The 15,915-nt window shown below is 44.8% G+C and overlaps 1 protein-coding gene across 7 annotated transcripts in view; it reads right to left on the reverse strand.

Annotated features, from left to right (window-relative positions):
- DOCK10 (dedicator of cytokinesis 10) overlaps positions 1-15,915 on the reverse strand; it is a 145,894-nt gene that overhangs the window by 110,160 nt on the left and 19,819 nt on the right. For 5 of the 7 annotated variants that reach the window (XM_059855282.1, XM_059855283.1, XM_059855284.1 and 2 more), the window contains exon 1: positions 10,168-10,442. The exons of 1 other annotated variant lie outside the window; for it this stretch is intronic. In XM_059855282.1, the coding sequence (XP_059711265.1) occupies positions 10,168-10,332 (165 nt within the window). In that variant the 5' untranslated portion in view covers positions 10,333-10,442. Of the gene's footprint in view, positions 1-10,167; positions 10,444-15,915 lie in introns of those variants that run through there. One more of the 7 variants, XM_059855285.1, reaches the window with a different exon arrangement.

The following is a 15,915-nucleotide window of genomic DNA, read 5'->3' on the forward strand; positions in this document are numbered from 1 at the left end:
AACCAAAGAGCTGACAAAGAGTGGACAATAGCTGGAGGAACTCGAGCCCTGCAAAAGCCAACCAGAGTCACAGCTGGGATGAGCAAAGTCAGGCTCAAGCACCACCTGGCAGGTGGAGAGACCAAACAGGCAGCTGGATGCATTTTCTGGGGAGCTCTAGGGAGGGGAGAAAAGCTCTCCTCAAGCTCATGGGAGAATAAAGATAGGGAAAGGGCTAATGCACTGAAAAGAAAGATCAGCTGTGTGAGCAGTTTTTATTCTTTAACTTCAAGCCATAATAGACAAGGATCCAAAAATGAGAAAGAATAGGCCCAATTCCAAGAGCAGTTTCTCTCAAGAACTTCCCTGTAATCTCATTAAGATCAGATCTCCTAGAGTGATGGCTGCAATGAATGCTTGCACATAATTTACTAATGGCAGAAACATCTCAGACAATGGGGGAGCATCTGGTTCCAGGAATCCACATTTCAGTAATTAATCTCTTTACTGCTAAGGCTCATACTCTGCACAAGCTAATTTTAGCACATAAGTCACAACCTGTGGAAAACATCAAGGTAATAACACCAAACTCTTACTTGAAACGCCAAAGAAAGTCATGAGTGATTGGTGGCATGATGTTCAACTCCCAGCATCCTCATTTCAGAGCCAACCACTGACTGATCCAGCCAGGCCACACACATTTTCCACTCTAACTTCATGATTTCTTTTTTTGGAGAGAGAAACATGCAAGCAGCAGAGAATTAAACTTCTGATCTGGTTTACTGCTTTAAGTCAAAACCTCGTTCTGCTGGATTTGCACACATTTAACTGAGAACTGAATCTGGCTGACTCATCTTCATGCAAGTATCAATACTAATGAAAAGAAAATGAGCACAGCAGTTGACAGATGAGAAGTGAGGAAAAACAAACACCAAAGACACGAAGTATTCAATTCTACTGGCTCCATACACTGCACTCAGAATAATCCCTGAGGCAGAAAGTCCAACAAACATCACAATGGCTATTTTTCATCGAAAACCACACACAGAGAATCTATTATTTTTTAAGCTAACCACAAATTGGCAATAATTATTAACAGACAGCAATTGTAAAGTAAGGTATTGCACATAGTTTCTGGTTGGACAGAAAATAAGATTTTGTTCTGAAGAGGCTAATGAAAGTACATTTTTATAGAATATATTTACTTAGAGTTTAAAATAAGAGAAACAATTCAGCCCCAGAACAATGAAGTAATCAGTTTCTGTCTGACTGGAAATGTGTGCACACGTGTACAGCTACCACACCTTGGCACAGGAGATCATGGCCCATGGTCTGAGCCAGCTTCAGCTGGACTGGACTTGGAATAGTGCCTTGAGATGATGTCAAACCCTTGCCACCCAAAACATCCTGAAGTATTCATGTGACTTGCTTTTTGATGCTGAATCCTAATCATTTCACTGCTGTGGTATTCCTCACTCCAATCACTCATTCAATCCAGAGGTCTTAATTATTCAAGGAAGTGATTTAAAGCTGAAAGACCAGGAATGGTTCCCATATTCCTTGACAGTGTATTTTCCTCCATCTTCCTTAGCTCCAGACACTCTGAAGATAACAAACCTGCTCCTATATTCCTGAACAACATTACTGCAGGGAACAAAAGTTCAGTTGCGGACTTCAGCAGGTACTTTTTGTTTTACTCATAAAAGTAGAGCTGCCAGTACTAGCTGACATCCTCAAACTCACTGAAATGCTGCACAGACCTAGAAATTAAATCCTGTGTTTTGCCTTTACAAACCTCTCTTTGGTCACGGGGACATCAAAACCATTTGCCTGTGTGTGTCCAGTTCCCCTTCCACCACAGGAGATGCTGCGAGCTGGAGCTGGTCTGTATTCGCCCCCACAATGACAGCAGGCAGCTGATGTTCATGAAGCACTGCTGCCTTTCATCAAAGGCTCAGGAAACGTAATCTACAAGTCAGAATCTCTTCTTTGAGAAGAGGAGATCAGGTGGGAATCCCCCTGAGATGCACAGAAAAAGCCAAGAACAAAGCTACCCACACCAGGTTTTGCAGCACACAGTTGACCACACCTAATTTTATGCTGCAGGTGCATTCACAGTATCTAGTCATCCATTCATCTTTCTGCACAGCTGATGGTGGAAGGGTCGAGCAGCTGCTGTGGAGAGAAGTGACTCCTGTTACCACATGACCTTGCTTTACAGAGCAACAGAGACCCTCCACATACACAAAACCAAATAGTTCTGATGGATGGAAGAGTATGAAGCATGAAGATAAAGGTTCAGAGATTTAGCTCTGTCTCTCAAGAGCAGTGAAACTTTGCATAATGCTTTTGTCTGAAATGTGCTAAACTGGCATTCTGGTTTATTTAAACTAGGTTTAGAGCAAGTGTATTAAGATTGGTGTTGTAAAGGAGAAATTTCATGGAAGTGAGAAATATCAGGAACACTTCTGTTGCACTCCATGCAGATTTCCAATCCAGGCAGGGGAGGGGAATGGAGCATATTTATGCTGAAGTCAAAGCAGATTTTACACTTTGGGAAGGGGGAAATGGAAGAAGAGCAAGGGAGAAGAATTTAATATCAGTGAGGAAGAGGCATACTCACTTTGAAGTAAAACCAAAGCTTTTGAAGAAAACAAGGTGGGAGGAAAAAAGCAGCACTAGAATATGATATATCAACAGAGCAATGGTGGGTAGCCCTCTAAAATCAAGTGTCTGACCAAAGTTTAACAGCAGTGTGCCTATTTAATTCCAGATGAGAAGAAATTTCCCTCTTGGCTTCTCTCTCATCACTTAACTCTTCCTCTCTTACACACTGTCTTTGCCTCGACAGCCCTCCCTGCCAGCAGCTTTTCCTTTGGCAGCACTTTTGGCTGGCCAGTGCTCTCTGAGGGCCCTGGTGTCTTTATGGCTCCCTTCTGCACTCAGCATACCACTTACAGGGCACAACTGCTTCCAAGCTAAATCAATATCCCATATTTGTGGCCAAAGGCCCAAAATGGACTCTGGACTCAGCCATATGCATCTAAATCCAGTTCAGTGCTGCTCTGAGGATTCTGTACTGACAGCAGCAGGAAAAAGAAAGCCCAGCCCATCTCGTGGGGCTGCAGCCAGCAGTGAGTTAAGGCCAGTGAGAGGCAAGGGCTGAGAGCTGGCACTAATATCGCTTTCTGAAAGCACGAGCTTAATATACTGTTCCTTTGTGCTCTTCTGGAAGCAGCTGCAACTCCCCCTAATTCAGCCAGAGAGACCCAGTCTGCCACAGCCTGGGCCAGGGACAGCGAGCGCACGTCAGATGTGAGTCGCCACTGCCCCGGCTGCCACTGCCCCTGCTGCCACTGCACTGCCACTGTCCCTGGTGCCACCGCACTGCCACTGCCCCTGCTGCCACTGCCCCTGCTGCCACTGCCCCGGCTGCCACCGCACTGCCACTGCCCCTGCTGCCACCGCACTGCCACTGCCCCTGCTGCCACCCCTCTGCCACTGCCCCTGCTGCCACTGCACTGCCACTGCCCCTGGTGCCACCGCACTGCCACTGCCCCTGCTGCCACCCCTCTGCCACTGCCCCTGCTGCCACTGCACTGCCACTGCCCCTGGTGCCACTGTCCCTGGTGCCACCGCACTGCCACTGTCCCTGGTGCCACCGCCCCTGACGCCACCGCTCTGCCACTGCCCCTGGTGCCACCCCTCTGCCACTGCCCCTGCTGCCACTGCCCACCGCAGGCTGGTGCTCCAGCAGTGGATCCCTGCAGGAATGCTCTCACTGGTAATGCAGTGCAAACACCTGTGCTGTGCTGGGAGTGGGAATGGGGCACCTCAGGGGCATTCTGCACTCCTCTGGCAAGACAGACTGCCTGTGCTGCCCCAGCCTGCCTCCTGTGAGCTATGGGCAGTGACAGTGCTGCTAAACTCAGAGTGTGAATTCTGCCTAATGGGCTCCTTGTAAGGGAGCAGGGAACCACCTGCTTCTCAGCCAAGACACTGCAGCAGCTTTATCCCTGTTACCACTTAATTAGGTAAATTATGTAGATATGAACTATCAACCTAAGCCACTCCCACAGCCTGGTCAGTACCGTGCCAGCAGCAGCCACACATCCAAATACCAAAACCTGAGTGGGGGAAGCAAAAGACCAAATTATTTGAACAAAGTCATGAGTCTGGAACTCCTTGTGCAGCTCAAGACATGCATAAAAAAGCCCAGAGATACTCTGAAGTTATACCTAAAGGCTGCTGGTCCCAAACACACACATACATGTTTTATATTTCTATCCAACACTACACTGTCTACTGTCAAAATGAAAGAAAATACCTCTACTAAATTCAGTGTGAAATGCATTACAAATCAAGTCTCCAGAGCTTCAAAGACATTACTTTCGGTGGTTCATCCTGTGTCTAGGCATTTAAATCTGTGTTAGTATCTTAATTATTATTCAGTTTATCTTTTTGTTATAATTTATTCAAGTATTTAATATTATGATAAACATAGGAGAGACACAAACAAATGCAAAATCTGTGCTTGTGGCCGACTTGGTGTATGAGTGCACCACACCATGCAGAGAGCTTCAGGTTACTAGAACCACTGCTCACCCACTTCCAAAATCCCAGACTACACAGATCACTGGGATCATCTTCTTAACTCTCCTACCTTCCTCTGCGTGAGGATCCAAAGAGCAAAATGCCAAAGGGAAATACAGAAAGTTTGTGTTTGCCAAAGCCCCTGAGAGCTGGAGCCAAGCTGAACTGCAGAGCATCACTGACAAAACTGTGACAAACCAGGCATGTGTGTGCACAGCTCTGTCTGCATACGTGCCTGTGCCTCAGCACTGTGCCCGCAGATGGCCAAAGCCTGAAAAACCTGACTTGTCTTTTCCCTGCTTTTCTTGAGCAGGTCTGTTTCTCTCTTTGTTTTCTTGGCTTTAATCAAGTTCCCCTGCCTTTCTAAAGGTCAATTGTCTTCTCTCTCAAGTAGTATTTTGAACACACATCCTAAATTGGGATTTTTGTGAAATGCCTAAATCACCTTCCCAAAGCACTCCCAAGGACTGAGACTTACAGACTTTCTGTGCCTCTTTAATTTATATCCTACTCTTTCAGGAAGGCATTGCTTAAATAGAAATAGCTTACTTCTCTCTTTTTTCCCTAGAAAAAAAGAGAATAAATTCCTCATATATAGGAGAATGTTTTCATCACTTTATTGCTTTGAGCCCACACTCTTCATAAGCTGTCATAAAAAATTTGTTTAACACATTCATAATAATTACATTTCACACACTGTCATACCATACACATTGCTGCAACACTAATAAGAAGAGAAAGCTATATAAAACATTGCTCAGAGTACCAAAGTCAGATGGAGAAGATTTGCTCAGTGGTAAAAGGCCACTTTTAACACCAGCTTTTCTTGAACCATATGCATACACTACATGGTACTGCAACACTGAAGAATGAAAACTGACCCACATTTCCTCCCCTCTGCATATAAGAAACTCTACCCAGAGCCACAGCTGCTGTCTGAACAGGTGAACACCAAAACAAACCCAACATCCTGCTGAGGAGCAGCAAGGGACACTGTCCCTGGTGCCCAGGGGAAGGAAGGGCTGGCAGTCACTGCAGTCACTCACAGGCCTGAGGGGCACTGGGCACAACACAGAGAAGCTGCAATGGCAACAAGAACAGTGGCCAGAATGACTCTGAAGCAGAACTGAACTTTGTGCATCACTTCCTACTTCTTCTCTTTATACTCTAATGTTATTCATTTATTCAAACATGGGCCTGTTTCTGTTCCTGCTGAGGTCAAGTGCTGAAGTGGAAGTTAAGGTCAAATAAAGCTCCATATGCTTATTGTTGCTTAAAAGTGTATTATACATTGAAGCCACTGACTTGAGCTAAGAAGTCATGAAAATTTTGAGTATTTTTTTTCATTTTTCAGCTCTGGGTAATCTTGCTTTGCAAAGACAATCCCTCCTCCAAGACACTGCAAGAAAGGAACACCCTTCTGTCCCCAGGGCTGAGCCTCCAAAAGGCACTGCAATTCCCACCATCTGAGTATACACAGACACATTGCCACATTCAAAACCAGTAAGTTATGAGTCAGAGATCCTGCAATTCCTAGAGCTGCCACCCATTGATAGCACTTACATTGTATAGGCCTTCAGGAGAGAAATGCATACAAATGAGATGAGTGCACAAAATTATTTCAACTAAAAGTAGAAAATTAACACAGACTGTACAACAAAACTTAAGGAACACAGTTCTGGAGGCAAATTTCAATACCAGATGATGGAAAATTCTCAAAGCCGTGCTTCTGTTCTCTCTACTGCTTTTAGAAGAGTAAAAATTAATTTACAAACTAAGTGACCTGAGAAGCAGCTTGGGCAGCATTAATGAAGTGAATATTGCTGTGTTCAAGCTAATAAGTCAGCTCAAGTTACACTATTTTATTCAAGATGCAAAATAATTTTTACATTTTTATGAAGCTTATTACCAAGGGCAGGAAAGCTGGGGGTGGGAGAAAGTAGGATCATATCCTCAAATACACTTTGCTCTTATCACACAAACCTCAGCTGGCACAGTTTGTAATAAATTGCATGAGTAAACCCAAAGAGTGACCTACTAGATAAAGCTCAACTTCAAGTCACAAGTTCCAAATGCAAACTGTCATCTTGAATGTTAGTGTCCCCCTTAAAACACCAAACAGCTCTACATAACCCATGTACTTCATTTTCTTCCTTCAGGCATCTTCCTCTTCTCCTTTTTGTTGTGGAAACAGCATGTACAGCCATTTGCATTCACTCTAGAAGGGTGTTTAGTACCTCAAACCTCATCATCTCAGTCTTATTTTGAAAGCCAGTTCTTGCAGACATGCTCTTAAAGGAACAGAACACAAGGGTCAATTCAATCACTGTCACTGAACAAATTGATTGAACTTGTACTCTATATTAGAGGTTTTTTGGACACTTACTTTCCATGTCTCTGGCACACTCTGGGACAGGATTTCATCCAAGAGAAGATGACACACCATAGTAATTGACAGAGAATTCACAGTTTTCTCTTTCCAATACCTCTCCCAGCTCTGTGGATCCAGTCAAGATCTAAAACTAATGATTTATCTGTCTTGCCTAAGGGTAAAACCAGATTTCTAAACTGACAAACAGAAGAAAAAAATTTTGTCTGAATAAAGACATCAATCCTCATGTTCTGCAAGGACCAGAATGTTAGAAATGGCTGCTGTGATGCCTAAAGGCTTCACACAGTGATTAGTAGGTAGCCATTAAGCAATAGCTGGAGGCTCTGCTTGGGACCTCTTCCTTTCTTTTTTCATAGAGTGCACCCACAGAATCTCCTGTTTGGAGTGCCACTGGCAAAAACAATTCCTAGAAGAATATCCTACCAGGATGCTCCTCTTCAGTGACTAACAAAGGAAAATGGGGCACATCCCTAGAGCTGTTGATTTACTTGAAGTATTTTAGGTAGACTGCTGTTCTCTCTGATTCAGGCTTGCTTTCTGTTACTTTTGCTACACACAGGACAGGCAAACTTGCAAGAACAGACTGCAGAGCCTGGTGACTTCAAAAAGCTGTTCAACCCGAAGGCATAGTTTGTCTCCTGAAATCAATACCAAAGGCTCCCACTTCCAGCAGGGCACACACAGGCAGTGACACACAAGCTGCAGAGGAAGACCCTTTCACCTGAAGGCATGAACAGACAGAATGACAGATCTTCAGCTGGCAGGAGCCAAATGATGACACCCAGGCCCATCAGTGTACTTCTTGTATTCTGCATTTGAGATTTCCTCACCTCTCTTCTTTGGGCACTCCAGTTACTCACTGCCCTCAGACATGAGCACTTGGGAACCTCATTTGGATCAGTTTAGCTCCTGGCATCTGAAAATGTGCATAATGGCACTGGGAACCAAACACTCCTGCTCATCTACATAGTTGCCTCCATTCTATTATCCAGACATAATCCTCAATGATCTACAACAGACCCAGGGGAAAAACTAATTTGTTGGGACCATAATGTGTTGTATTAAGGCCCAGTAGCCTCCAGCTCTCTTTAACATGCTGCTCTTTCAAGTAACATGGATTCAGAGGGAAACAGGACCATCCATTCTGCCACAAAGTGCTCTGAAGCAGCACTCTTTTCTCAGCTTGCCAGGTCTCCACATCATTCCTAAGCCTAACTGCAAAGTTTGATGGCAAATTCATTTAGATATTTACATTCATTTAGCTATTTACTGCTTCAAAACAAAAGCATGGTAATAATACACATCCTGAAGAGAAAGATGTGTCTAAAGTCAACCTCTGCCCAGCAGCTTTGTTCCCAGGTGCCTGTCTGCAGCTACCCCAGCCTCAGGACAGGGCTGGATCACTCCTCCTCCTCTTCTCAAAGGGGCTGAGAGGGAGAAAATGATCCCACGAAGCTCCTGGGGAAGGGCAGCCTTTTGGCAGGACGAGCACCAGTGCATTAACCACTGACAGAGAAAACCTAAGTACCTGTTAGCACAGCTGGGGAATGAGTTTGAGGTGCTCAGAGCCCACATCCAGCAGCAGGTAACACATCACCTTGACCAGAATGTCTCTCCTGCACAGCTCCCTCCACACTGCAGGGTAAAGCCTCACCTCCCTGGGAGCCCAGGGACCTTTGCTCTTGGAGCCCTGGTCTCAGGGACTTAGCACATAAAGAAACACAACTCAAGCTGCTGATGAGTGTTTTGGGTTTGGCAAGGCTGGCACAGTGTTTGCTGCCACAACACCCAAGACTACCCTTTTCTTCAAGGACTGAAGCAAGTTACACAGATGATCCATACACTCAGATGTGCTCCCAGACATTTCTCACTTCATCATGCTTGAATTTACTACCAGGAAGGACCCATTTATTCATTTAAATGCTGTTGAGGTCATTTATTTAACCATTTAAGTGGGGAAAAAAAAGTTTGTTGTATAGACATAGATACTTTTAGAGCAAAAGAAGCTTTAACATCAGATTGACAAGGATGAAATCAATTTCCTTCCTCCTTATGACCACACAACTCCTCCCTGCACTGGAGAATACCCTCAGCTGATACATAGAGCACTGTGAGATTGGGTCCTTGCTACTATCGTTGCCATGACTGCACCACACACCTCTGCATGGGCAGCAATGCTCTAACTCATAACAGCTGCTCAGGACAGCTATTAAATTCTCTAATGGGACCCTCTACCACTAAGTTACAGCCCTGTGTGGGAGTACCATGGGAGAGCACTTTGAACTTCACCAAACCTCTATCACTTAAATGATATCAATGAGTGTCCTGACAAACAGACAAAAAATATTATTTTGAGTGTCTTGGTAATATTTTTATCAAGTGATAGCCACAGAGTAACAAATCATTGCCACCTCAGATGCAAACCACTCCAGGGTTCTGGAAATGCTCACCATCTGTGTATTTGAAAAGGAAGAGCAGTAACTAGGCAGTAAATGTATTCCTCATTCTGAAACAGTGATTTATAATCAGGAACAACCCAGTCGCTTATTTCTAATAAACCTATAGTGCTTATTATACTCCCATGACAAAATAAAAATTTATTTCAGGAAGAAAATGACGCTCAGAGACAGACAGCCTTTCAAGCCCTCCTTCATTAAAGAACAGAGGCAACTCAGTAACCCGGAAAGCAGTGATCCAGCAAACATTGTGCTGCTGCAAACTGCTTGAGGCAAACATATATGGGAGTTTATTTGCCTATAACTTCAGATGAATTCCAACTGCATCCTGGGTGCAAGTAAAGATTGGTGGTTTTTTTTTTGTTTTGTTTGGCTTTTGGGTTTGTTTTTGTTTTTATGATGAAGAGACTTAGCAAACATTTCCTAAGCTGTCTGCTGTTTGGAATTCCAAGTCTGAAATAAAGCATAACCACGCTACCAGCTCTAGTGCTGCCTGTCTCACAAACAAAACCCACCAACAATTAAATAAAAGAACATTTACTTTACACAGAGCCCACGTGCAGCTTACAGCTTCACCTATAAAGTAGCATCATAGATATAGCAAATCTAGCAACAAACAAACCAAAGTGACAAACTGCCTGTCAGTGCTCTCTCTCTACAAATATATATACTCAGAGGAAAAAAATCATCACATAACATCTGCAATAATAATTCTGTCACCTCTCTCTTGGTTAAAGTGTACCATACCATTATGATGAGAGTCCTGGGTCTGCTCATTTCATCATCACTATCCAGCGGCAGAATTTCATGTGACAACTCCTCTCGTCGCCGGCGCCTGCAGATATGTGGACAGTTCCTCTGTACCACAGAACGAAAGGCTTGGAGCAGAACAATGCTGGCAGCACAACCCATATCTGCATCCTGAAGCCTACAAAATAACTTCTATGTTTATGCTATGTTTGAAAAACAGTGGCTCCTTGTCCCTGAAAACAGCCCACAGTGCAGCTGCAGCCAGCTCGCTCTCCAATCGCTTCCTTGAGCTCTGATCATCTGATCACAACCAAATAGCTTGGATGCAGACAGAGGAAAGATTTGATCCACTGAAACAGAAACACATGCAATATTACGATGCTTTCCTCTCCTCCCTCCCTCTCTGCCCCTGAATTCACATGAGAAAATGCACTCCCTCTCTTGTACAATCATCCACCTCCTCCGATTCCAGTTTCATGGAACTGAAAGTATTAAAATTCCCAGTTCAAAAGAGCCAGCTGTTCATTAAACACACACAGAGGCATCCACAGCAACTGGCTGGATCAGTTTAAATACCTTCTTAAAAAAGTCATACGTAGCAAAAAAGCCAATATCTGCACAGTTATTAACTCTCATTATCAGCACTGCTGGGTTTAAAACACTTTGCCTAAGGGGTTTTTACCACACACACACAAAAAGCTCACAGAGGGATTTGCCTACAATATTTTCACCACTTCTTGCAATTTTCTGAAGCACAGCAAGTTCATTTGAGTTGTAAATGTAACAAGTGGCAAAAAGGCAGAAATGCACACGCATTTCAGCTCATGCTGAAAGAACCGTGGCTCAAGGCGAAGCAGCAGCTCTGAAATGCCTCTCAGCAGTGGGGCTGTTCTGTGCTCCTGCACACAACCTTCTGCCTTCACAGAGAAACATCTGTACACCTACACAGAGGCAGGGTCTCACTCTGAACCACGCAGTGATGACCTTCCCAGAGGGTGAGAAGAGAGGGTTTCTGTGTGTTATCAGAGTGTGCAGGCTGGGGGAAGCTGCTGCTGGCAGCCAGCACTAACAACGTGCCTCTCTGGCTCCTGCCTGGCAAGTCATTCAAAAAGCAGGCAGGGATGCTCGGCAATCACATGGCTGACCTGGAAACACAGCAAGCACTAATGGGAGAGTGTGTAAGATAATAGCACAGGAGAGGAAGTTAGCACTAAAAATACCTACAGAAAATGGATTTCTCCTACACATTAGGAAAACTAAAAATTTCCAATAGGGTTTCCAGAGCAGCTGCTTTTAAGCTAATATGTATAACTTTATTATGTGTGCACCCAAAACCATATTTACCTTGCATCAAAAGGTTTCGTTTCTAATGAAGGCCATGCAAAGTTTTGTCATCAGTTCCCACGGGGGCATAATCAACTTTATAATGTCTGTTAATGAGATATTTGTAAATAATACCCTCTTTCACAATCTGAGCCAGGAACTACACTGAATACTTTTTATGGAAGTACTTTTTCTGGGCTGAAGTAGAGTTTAATTGCTCAGCAATCTGGCAAAAGACATCATAATTCTAATTAAAGCATTTCCCAGAAAAGGTAAATCCTTTGGATCTGTCCTTTAATAACAACAAACTCATCACCATTATTTCTTGCCTTTATTTCTTTAGAGCAAACAGCTTTTACGTGCATGTGGAAAACAGTCAGCAGCACTGGCAGGTGCTGCACAAGCTGACCCCCAGCCCTGCCAATGCACCCACCTGGCTCTTCCTCCCCTTGGATCCTCCTGGGCACACCCTTCACACGCTGATGGGATGTCCCTGCCCCTCCAGCAGCAAACCCTGCAGAGGGGGCCTCCTACCATGCTTGTTAGTCTGACTTTGCTAATGGGATTACAAGGGCACAGTGGCACAGCTGAGTAATTCCTGCACCAAACCAGCAATCCTGCTGCTGCTATTGTTTGTGCTTTCATCAGCCCCCTGCCTACTCCAGAGCTGCAAATGACACCTTGGCCCCAGCAAGGATGCACTTGGCAGCTGGGACACCTCCATTCCTACTCCAATTCCAGCAGCAGCAATACAGTGCTGGGTAACATCTGCTGCTGGCTGTTATGGCAACTGCTCTGCTGCCATGCTAACACATCTCCTGTCTGTCTGTACAGCCTCCTCCTTCACTCACCAGGGCTCAGCTGGGAGAGTTGGCAGCACTTTTTTGAAATTTGGTTTCCATAGCACAGCCCAACACAGTCACACATGTGCACGCACGTGTGTCTGGAACAGCACCCTGGGGCTCGACCCAAAGCTTCCCTTTGTTCTCAGAGAGGAATCCCATTCATTCCAGGGGTCTTTGGATCACACTATTCTCTGCCAGTAGCCTTAGTAACTTCATTACAATTATTTGTGGATTAAGCTATTATTAGATACAAGTAGAAATGACACAATCTTGGCATTTTAGTTCTTTGGAGAGAAAAATGAAACTTAGCCTGAAAGCAAGTAAACTAACAAGCCAAAGCCAGCTAAAAGTAGCCTCCAGCTCTTGATCAAAATTCAAGAACTGAAAAACAGCTAATGCACAGGGGAAAAGAAACCACTGAGGAGCTAAAAAAAATCTCTTCTGTTTTAAGGAAATCTCACTGAGGCATAAGCTATCATTGGAAAGGAAACCTCCCAGCCACTAAAAATGCCTGGACACATACAGAGTATCAACAGCTTTGTTTTACAAAGGTAGGGATCTCATTAGAATACATTATGTTTATACACCAGTTATCAACAGTGTTAGTTACTCTTACAGTGAAGCATTCAGCACTATTTTGTGTTAATTAGCACTTTAATCCAGAAACAAAATTCAGTGAAACCCCCTGGGAAGCAAAATACTCCTTAGTGCAAGCAACTCTTTAATTCCCCATTCTGAAGGCTTTGGCAGCCATGCTGGGCTAAGGAACATGCACACTGGAAGCCTTCACTGCCCACTCCCACCTCACTCTTATCCACCATTCCCTTTAGCTATGCTACATAGACATGTAACAGCAGCATCATGGTTTGTGGGGACAGCCTGGGAAGGAGACCACGAAAGGCAACTCAGTGAAGAAAAGGAAAAGAAAAATTAGGCAAGACAATTGTTTTAACCCAGAGGACTTCAGTGACCCAGTCCTCAGCAACTCCCTGGGCTGGGTCTGTGTAGCACAGCCGAGCTGTGCAGGAACAGAAGTGGGTCACACTTGCCATGTCTTATCAAGTCCATGATAAGAAAGCAGAGTTCAAAGGCATCTGTATCCTCGAGCTCACAGCTACTCCAGCCCCAGCTTCCACATGAAAGAGATGCCAGCTCTGCAAAAGGGCAGCCAGGGCGTGAGGAGGCAAACTCTCTCTTGCACTAAGTCTGTACCAGACAGTAAATGCCTTCTCCTCCAAGCACTGGGTTATTTCTCTTCCTCAGTATTCCTGTATTTCTGTTCCTGCAGACTGCATGGTTTTCTAAAGATGCTACCAAACATTTTCTTACACACCTATTTCATACCTCATTAGCACACCACATTAAAAGCTGTTTTCCTTCCCACAGCTTACTTTATTCCATTAATTTTGCTTGCTCTTTGTGGCATTTGAATTCCTGTGATCATAATAAACAGGATACAATCTATTGGTATTTTGGTCTTCAGCTGAGGGCTTTAAAGAGGCAGGCAGAAAGGCAAGTCTTGGAGAATATCCTTTAGTGAGAGGATGACTTATCAAATTCAACACTGATCCTTCTCCCACCCCAAAGGAGGCTGTATTCTTCTCCACAAGGAGGATGGATGCAGGTTAGAGGCCCCCTTTGCCATGAGACCTCTCAGCTGCCAGCATGACAGGCAACATTTTGTTGGGTTTTTTAAATATGGGAAACAAGCCTGCCTCTCCATGGTATTTTTGCATGACACATCCTGAGAAGCTCCACAGAAGCTCTTGTAGTGTGACAATCCTAAAGCAGCAGTGGTAAGGGAGCCCAGGAGCCCTCAAAATGAACAGGAACACCCCTGGAACTGCTTACAGCAGTGTGTTTAGTCTGGCCCACAGAAGCCTCAAACCAGCAGCAGGAACTAAAGGCAGCATAGCAGTACAAGCAATAAGAACTCACAGTTACAAGTGGTAAGGCTCATGCCACCATTACAAGTTACCACTGAAGTTACCATTGCACATACATCATATGATGTATGTACAGATGATGAGCAGCTCCCCAGCAACAACACCAGTGGCCAGTGGCTGTCACCCACAGCTCCACACAGAGACCCACAGTTTATAGTGAAACTTCTCTTAAGTTAGTCCATACAAATAGCAGATAAACAATTGAAGTAAGACATGACAACAAAGTTACAGTCTCTGCCTTGATGCAAACAAGGATCACTCACATTTTGGTAAGCTCATGACTCATTTTTCAACACTTAAATATTTATCACCCACCCTTTCAAAACAAAAAGAGCTGATACACATTTTCTTAGCAAAGGTCTTTGTCTTCAGCATTTATTTTCATGAAGGCTTGAAGGCACTTGCAAAGAAAGCAGAGAGGAAAAAACACACCCAAGTCTGAAAGACTCTTATGCTCTGTTACACCAAAACCAACAGGGGAACCCTAACTGGCCCCAAGGAATGAGCACAGAGACCCAGCTCAGACACGTGCAGTACTCCAAGAGATGGTCTTCATGGCAGGCAGCTTAATGAGACAAACCCTCATTGATGGGCCTCTTTTCCTTGCACATTTTATACAAGAGGAAAAGCTCTAAACACATATACCTGAGTATAAGCTCAGGTCTTTCCATGCACTTTTTTCTTATGACTACAGCCTTAAAACAATGTGGAGGATGCCATGCTAGTGTGGCATCTTTCACTGCCACAGAGGCAGCGTTTCCAACACACCACAAGGAGCAGCCCTGTCTTCTCTTTCCAAAAGTTATGTCCCAAACCTTTCACACACAGCCCAGAGAACAACAGGAGGCTGTGCAGAGCTAGGCTGAACCACTGCTGCCATATGTTTTGAGGGAGGAGAAAAAAAAAAGTGCTTTAAAGGACACATGGGGATCCCACATTTACTTCAAAGAAAGTTTATGCAGTCACAGGTGCTACAAGCCATAAATAGCACCTGTGCCTTCCATTCACAACATCCTTCTTGCACTCATTTCAAAACATTCATCCACTGAATCTTGAAGTGTTGCTGCAAAAATGGTTAAATATCAGAAACACCGAGGTCTCAAACAGCAGAGGGAGTGACTAAGAGAAAACACAGGCTCTAATACTTTAGTTTCCACCAGCTGCTCCTGAGTGACCCAGGAAAGCAGGTATTTACTGCAGTAACTGGTCAGCACAAATCCTGAACCATTTACAGCCGTTTCATCTTGACACTGTTTCCTTCTCACAAAGTTATCCTAGACCAACACAAACGATTCATAACACACGAGTTACAGTAAGCAGAAACCCAGGAATGGGAGCACACGCTTGTGACGGTGTGTGAGCTGCTTGAACCAGTCAGCGCGGTCATTTCTGCTCACTGCACCTTCCAGAGCCAGCGATGCTCGCCCTGCTGCGGGCCGGAGGAGCCAGCAGTGGCACCGGGCTGGTGCCACCGAGCTGCAGAACGCCAGCAGTGGCACCGGGCCGATGGCACCGAGCTGCAGAACGCCAGCAGTGCCACCGGGCCGATGGCACCGGGCTGCAGAACGCCAGCAGTGCCACCGGGCTGGTGCCACCGGGCTGCAGAACGCCAGCAGTGGCACCGGACCGAT

The sequence above is a fragment of the Haemorhous mexicanus genome, chromosome 10 (assembly GCF_027477595.1).
Source record: "Haemorhous mexicanus isolate bHaeMex1 chromosome 10, bHaeMex1.pri, whole genome shotgun sequence".
Taxonomy (NCBI): domain Eukaryota; kingdom Metazoa; phylum Chordata; class Aves; order Passeriformes; family Fringillidae; genus Haemorhous; species Haemorhous mexicanus.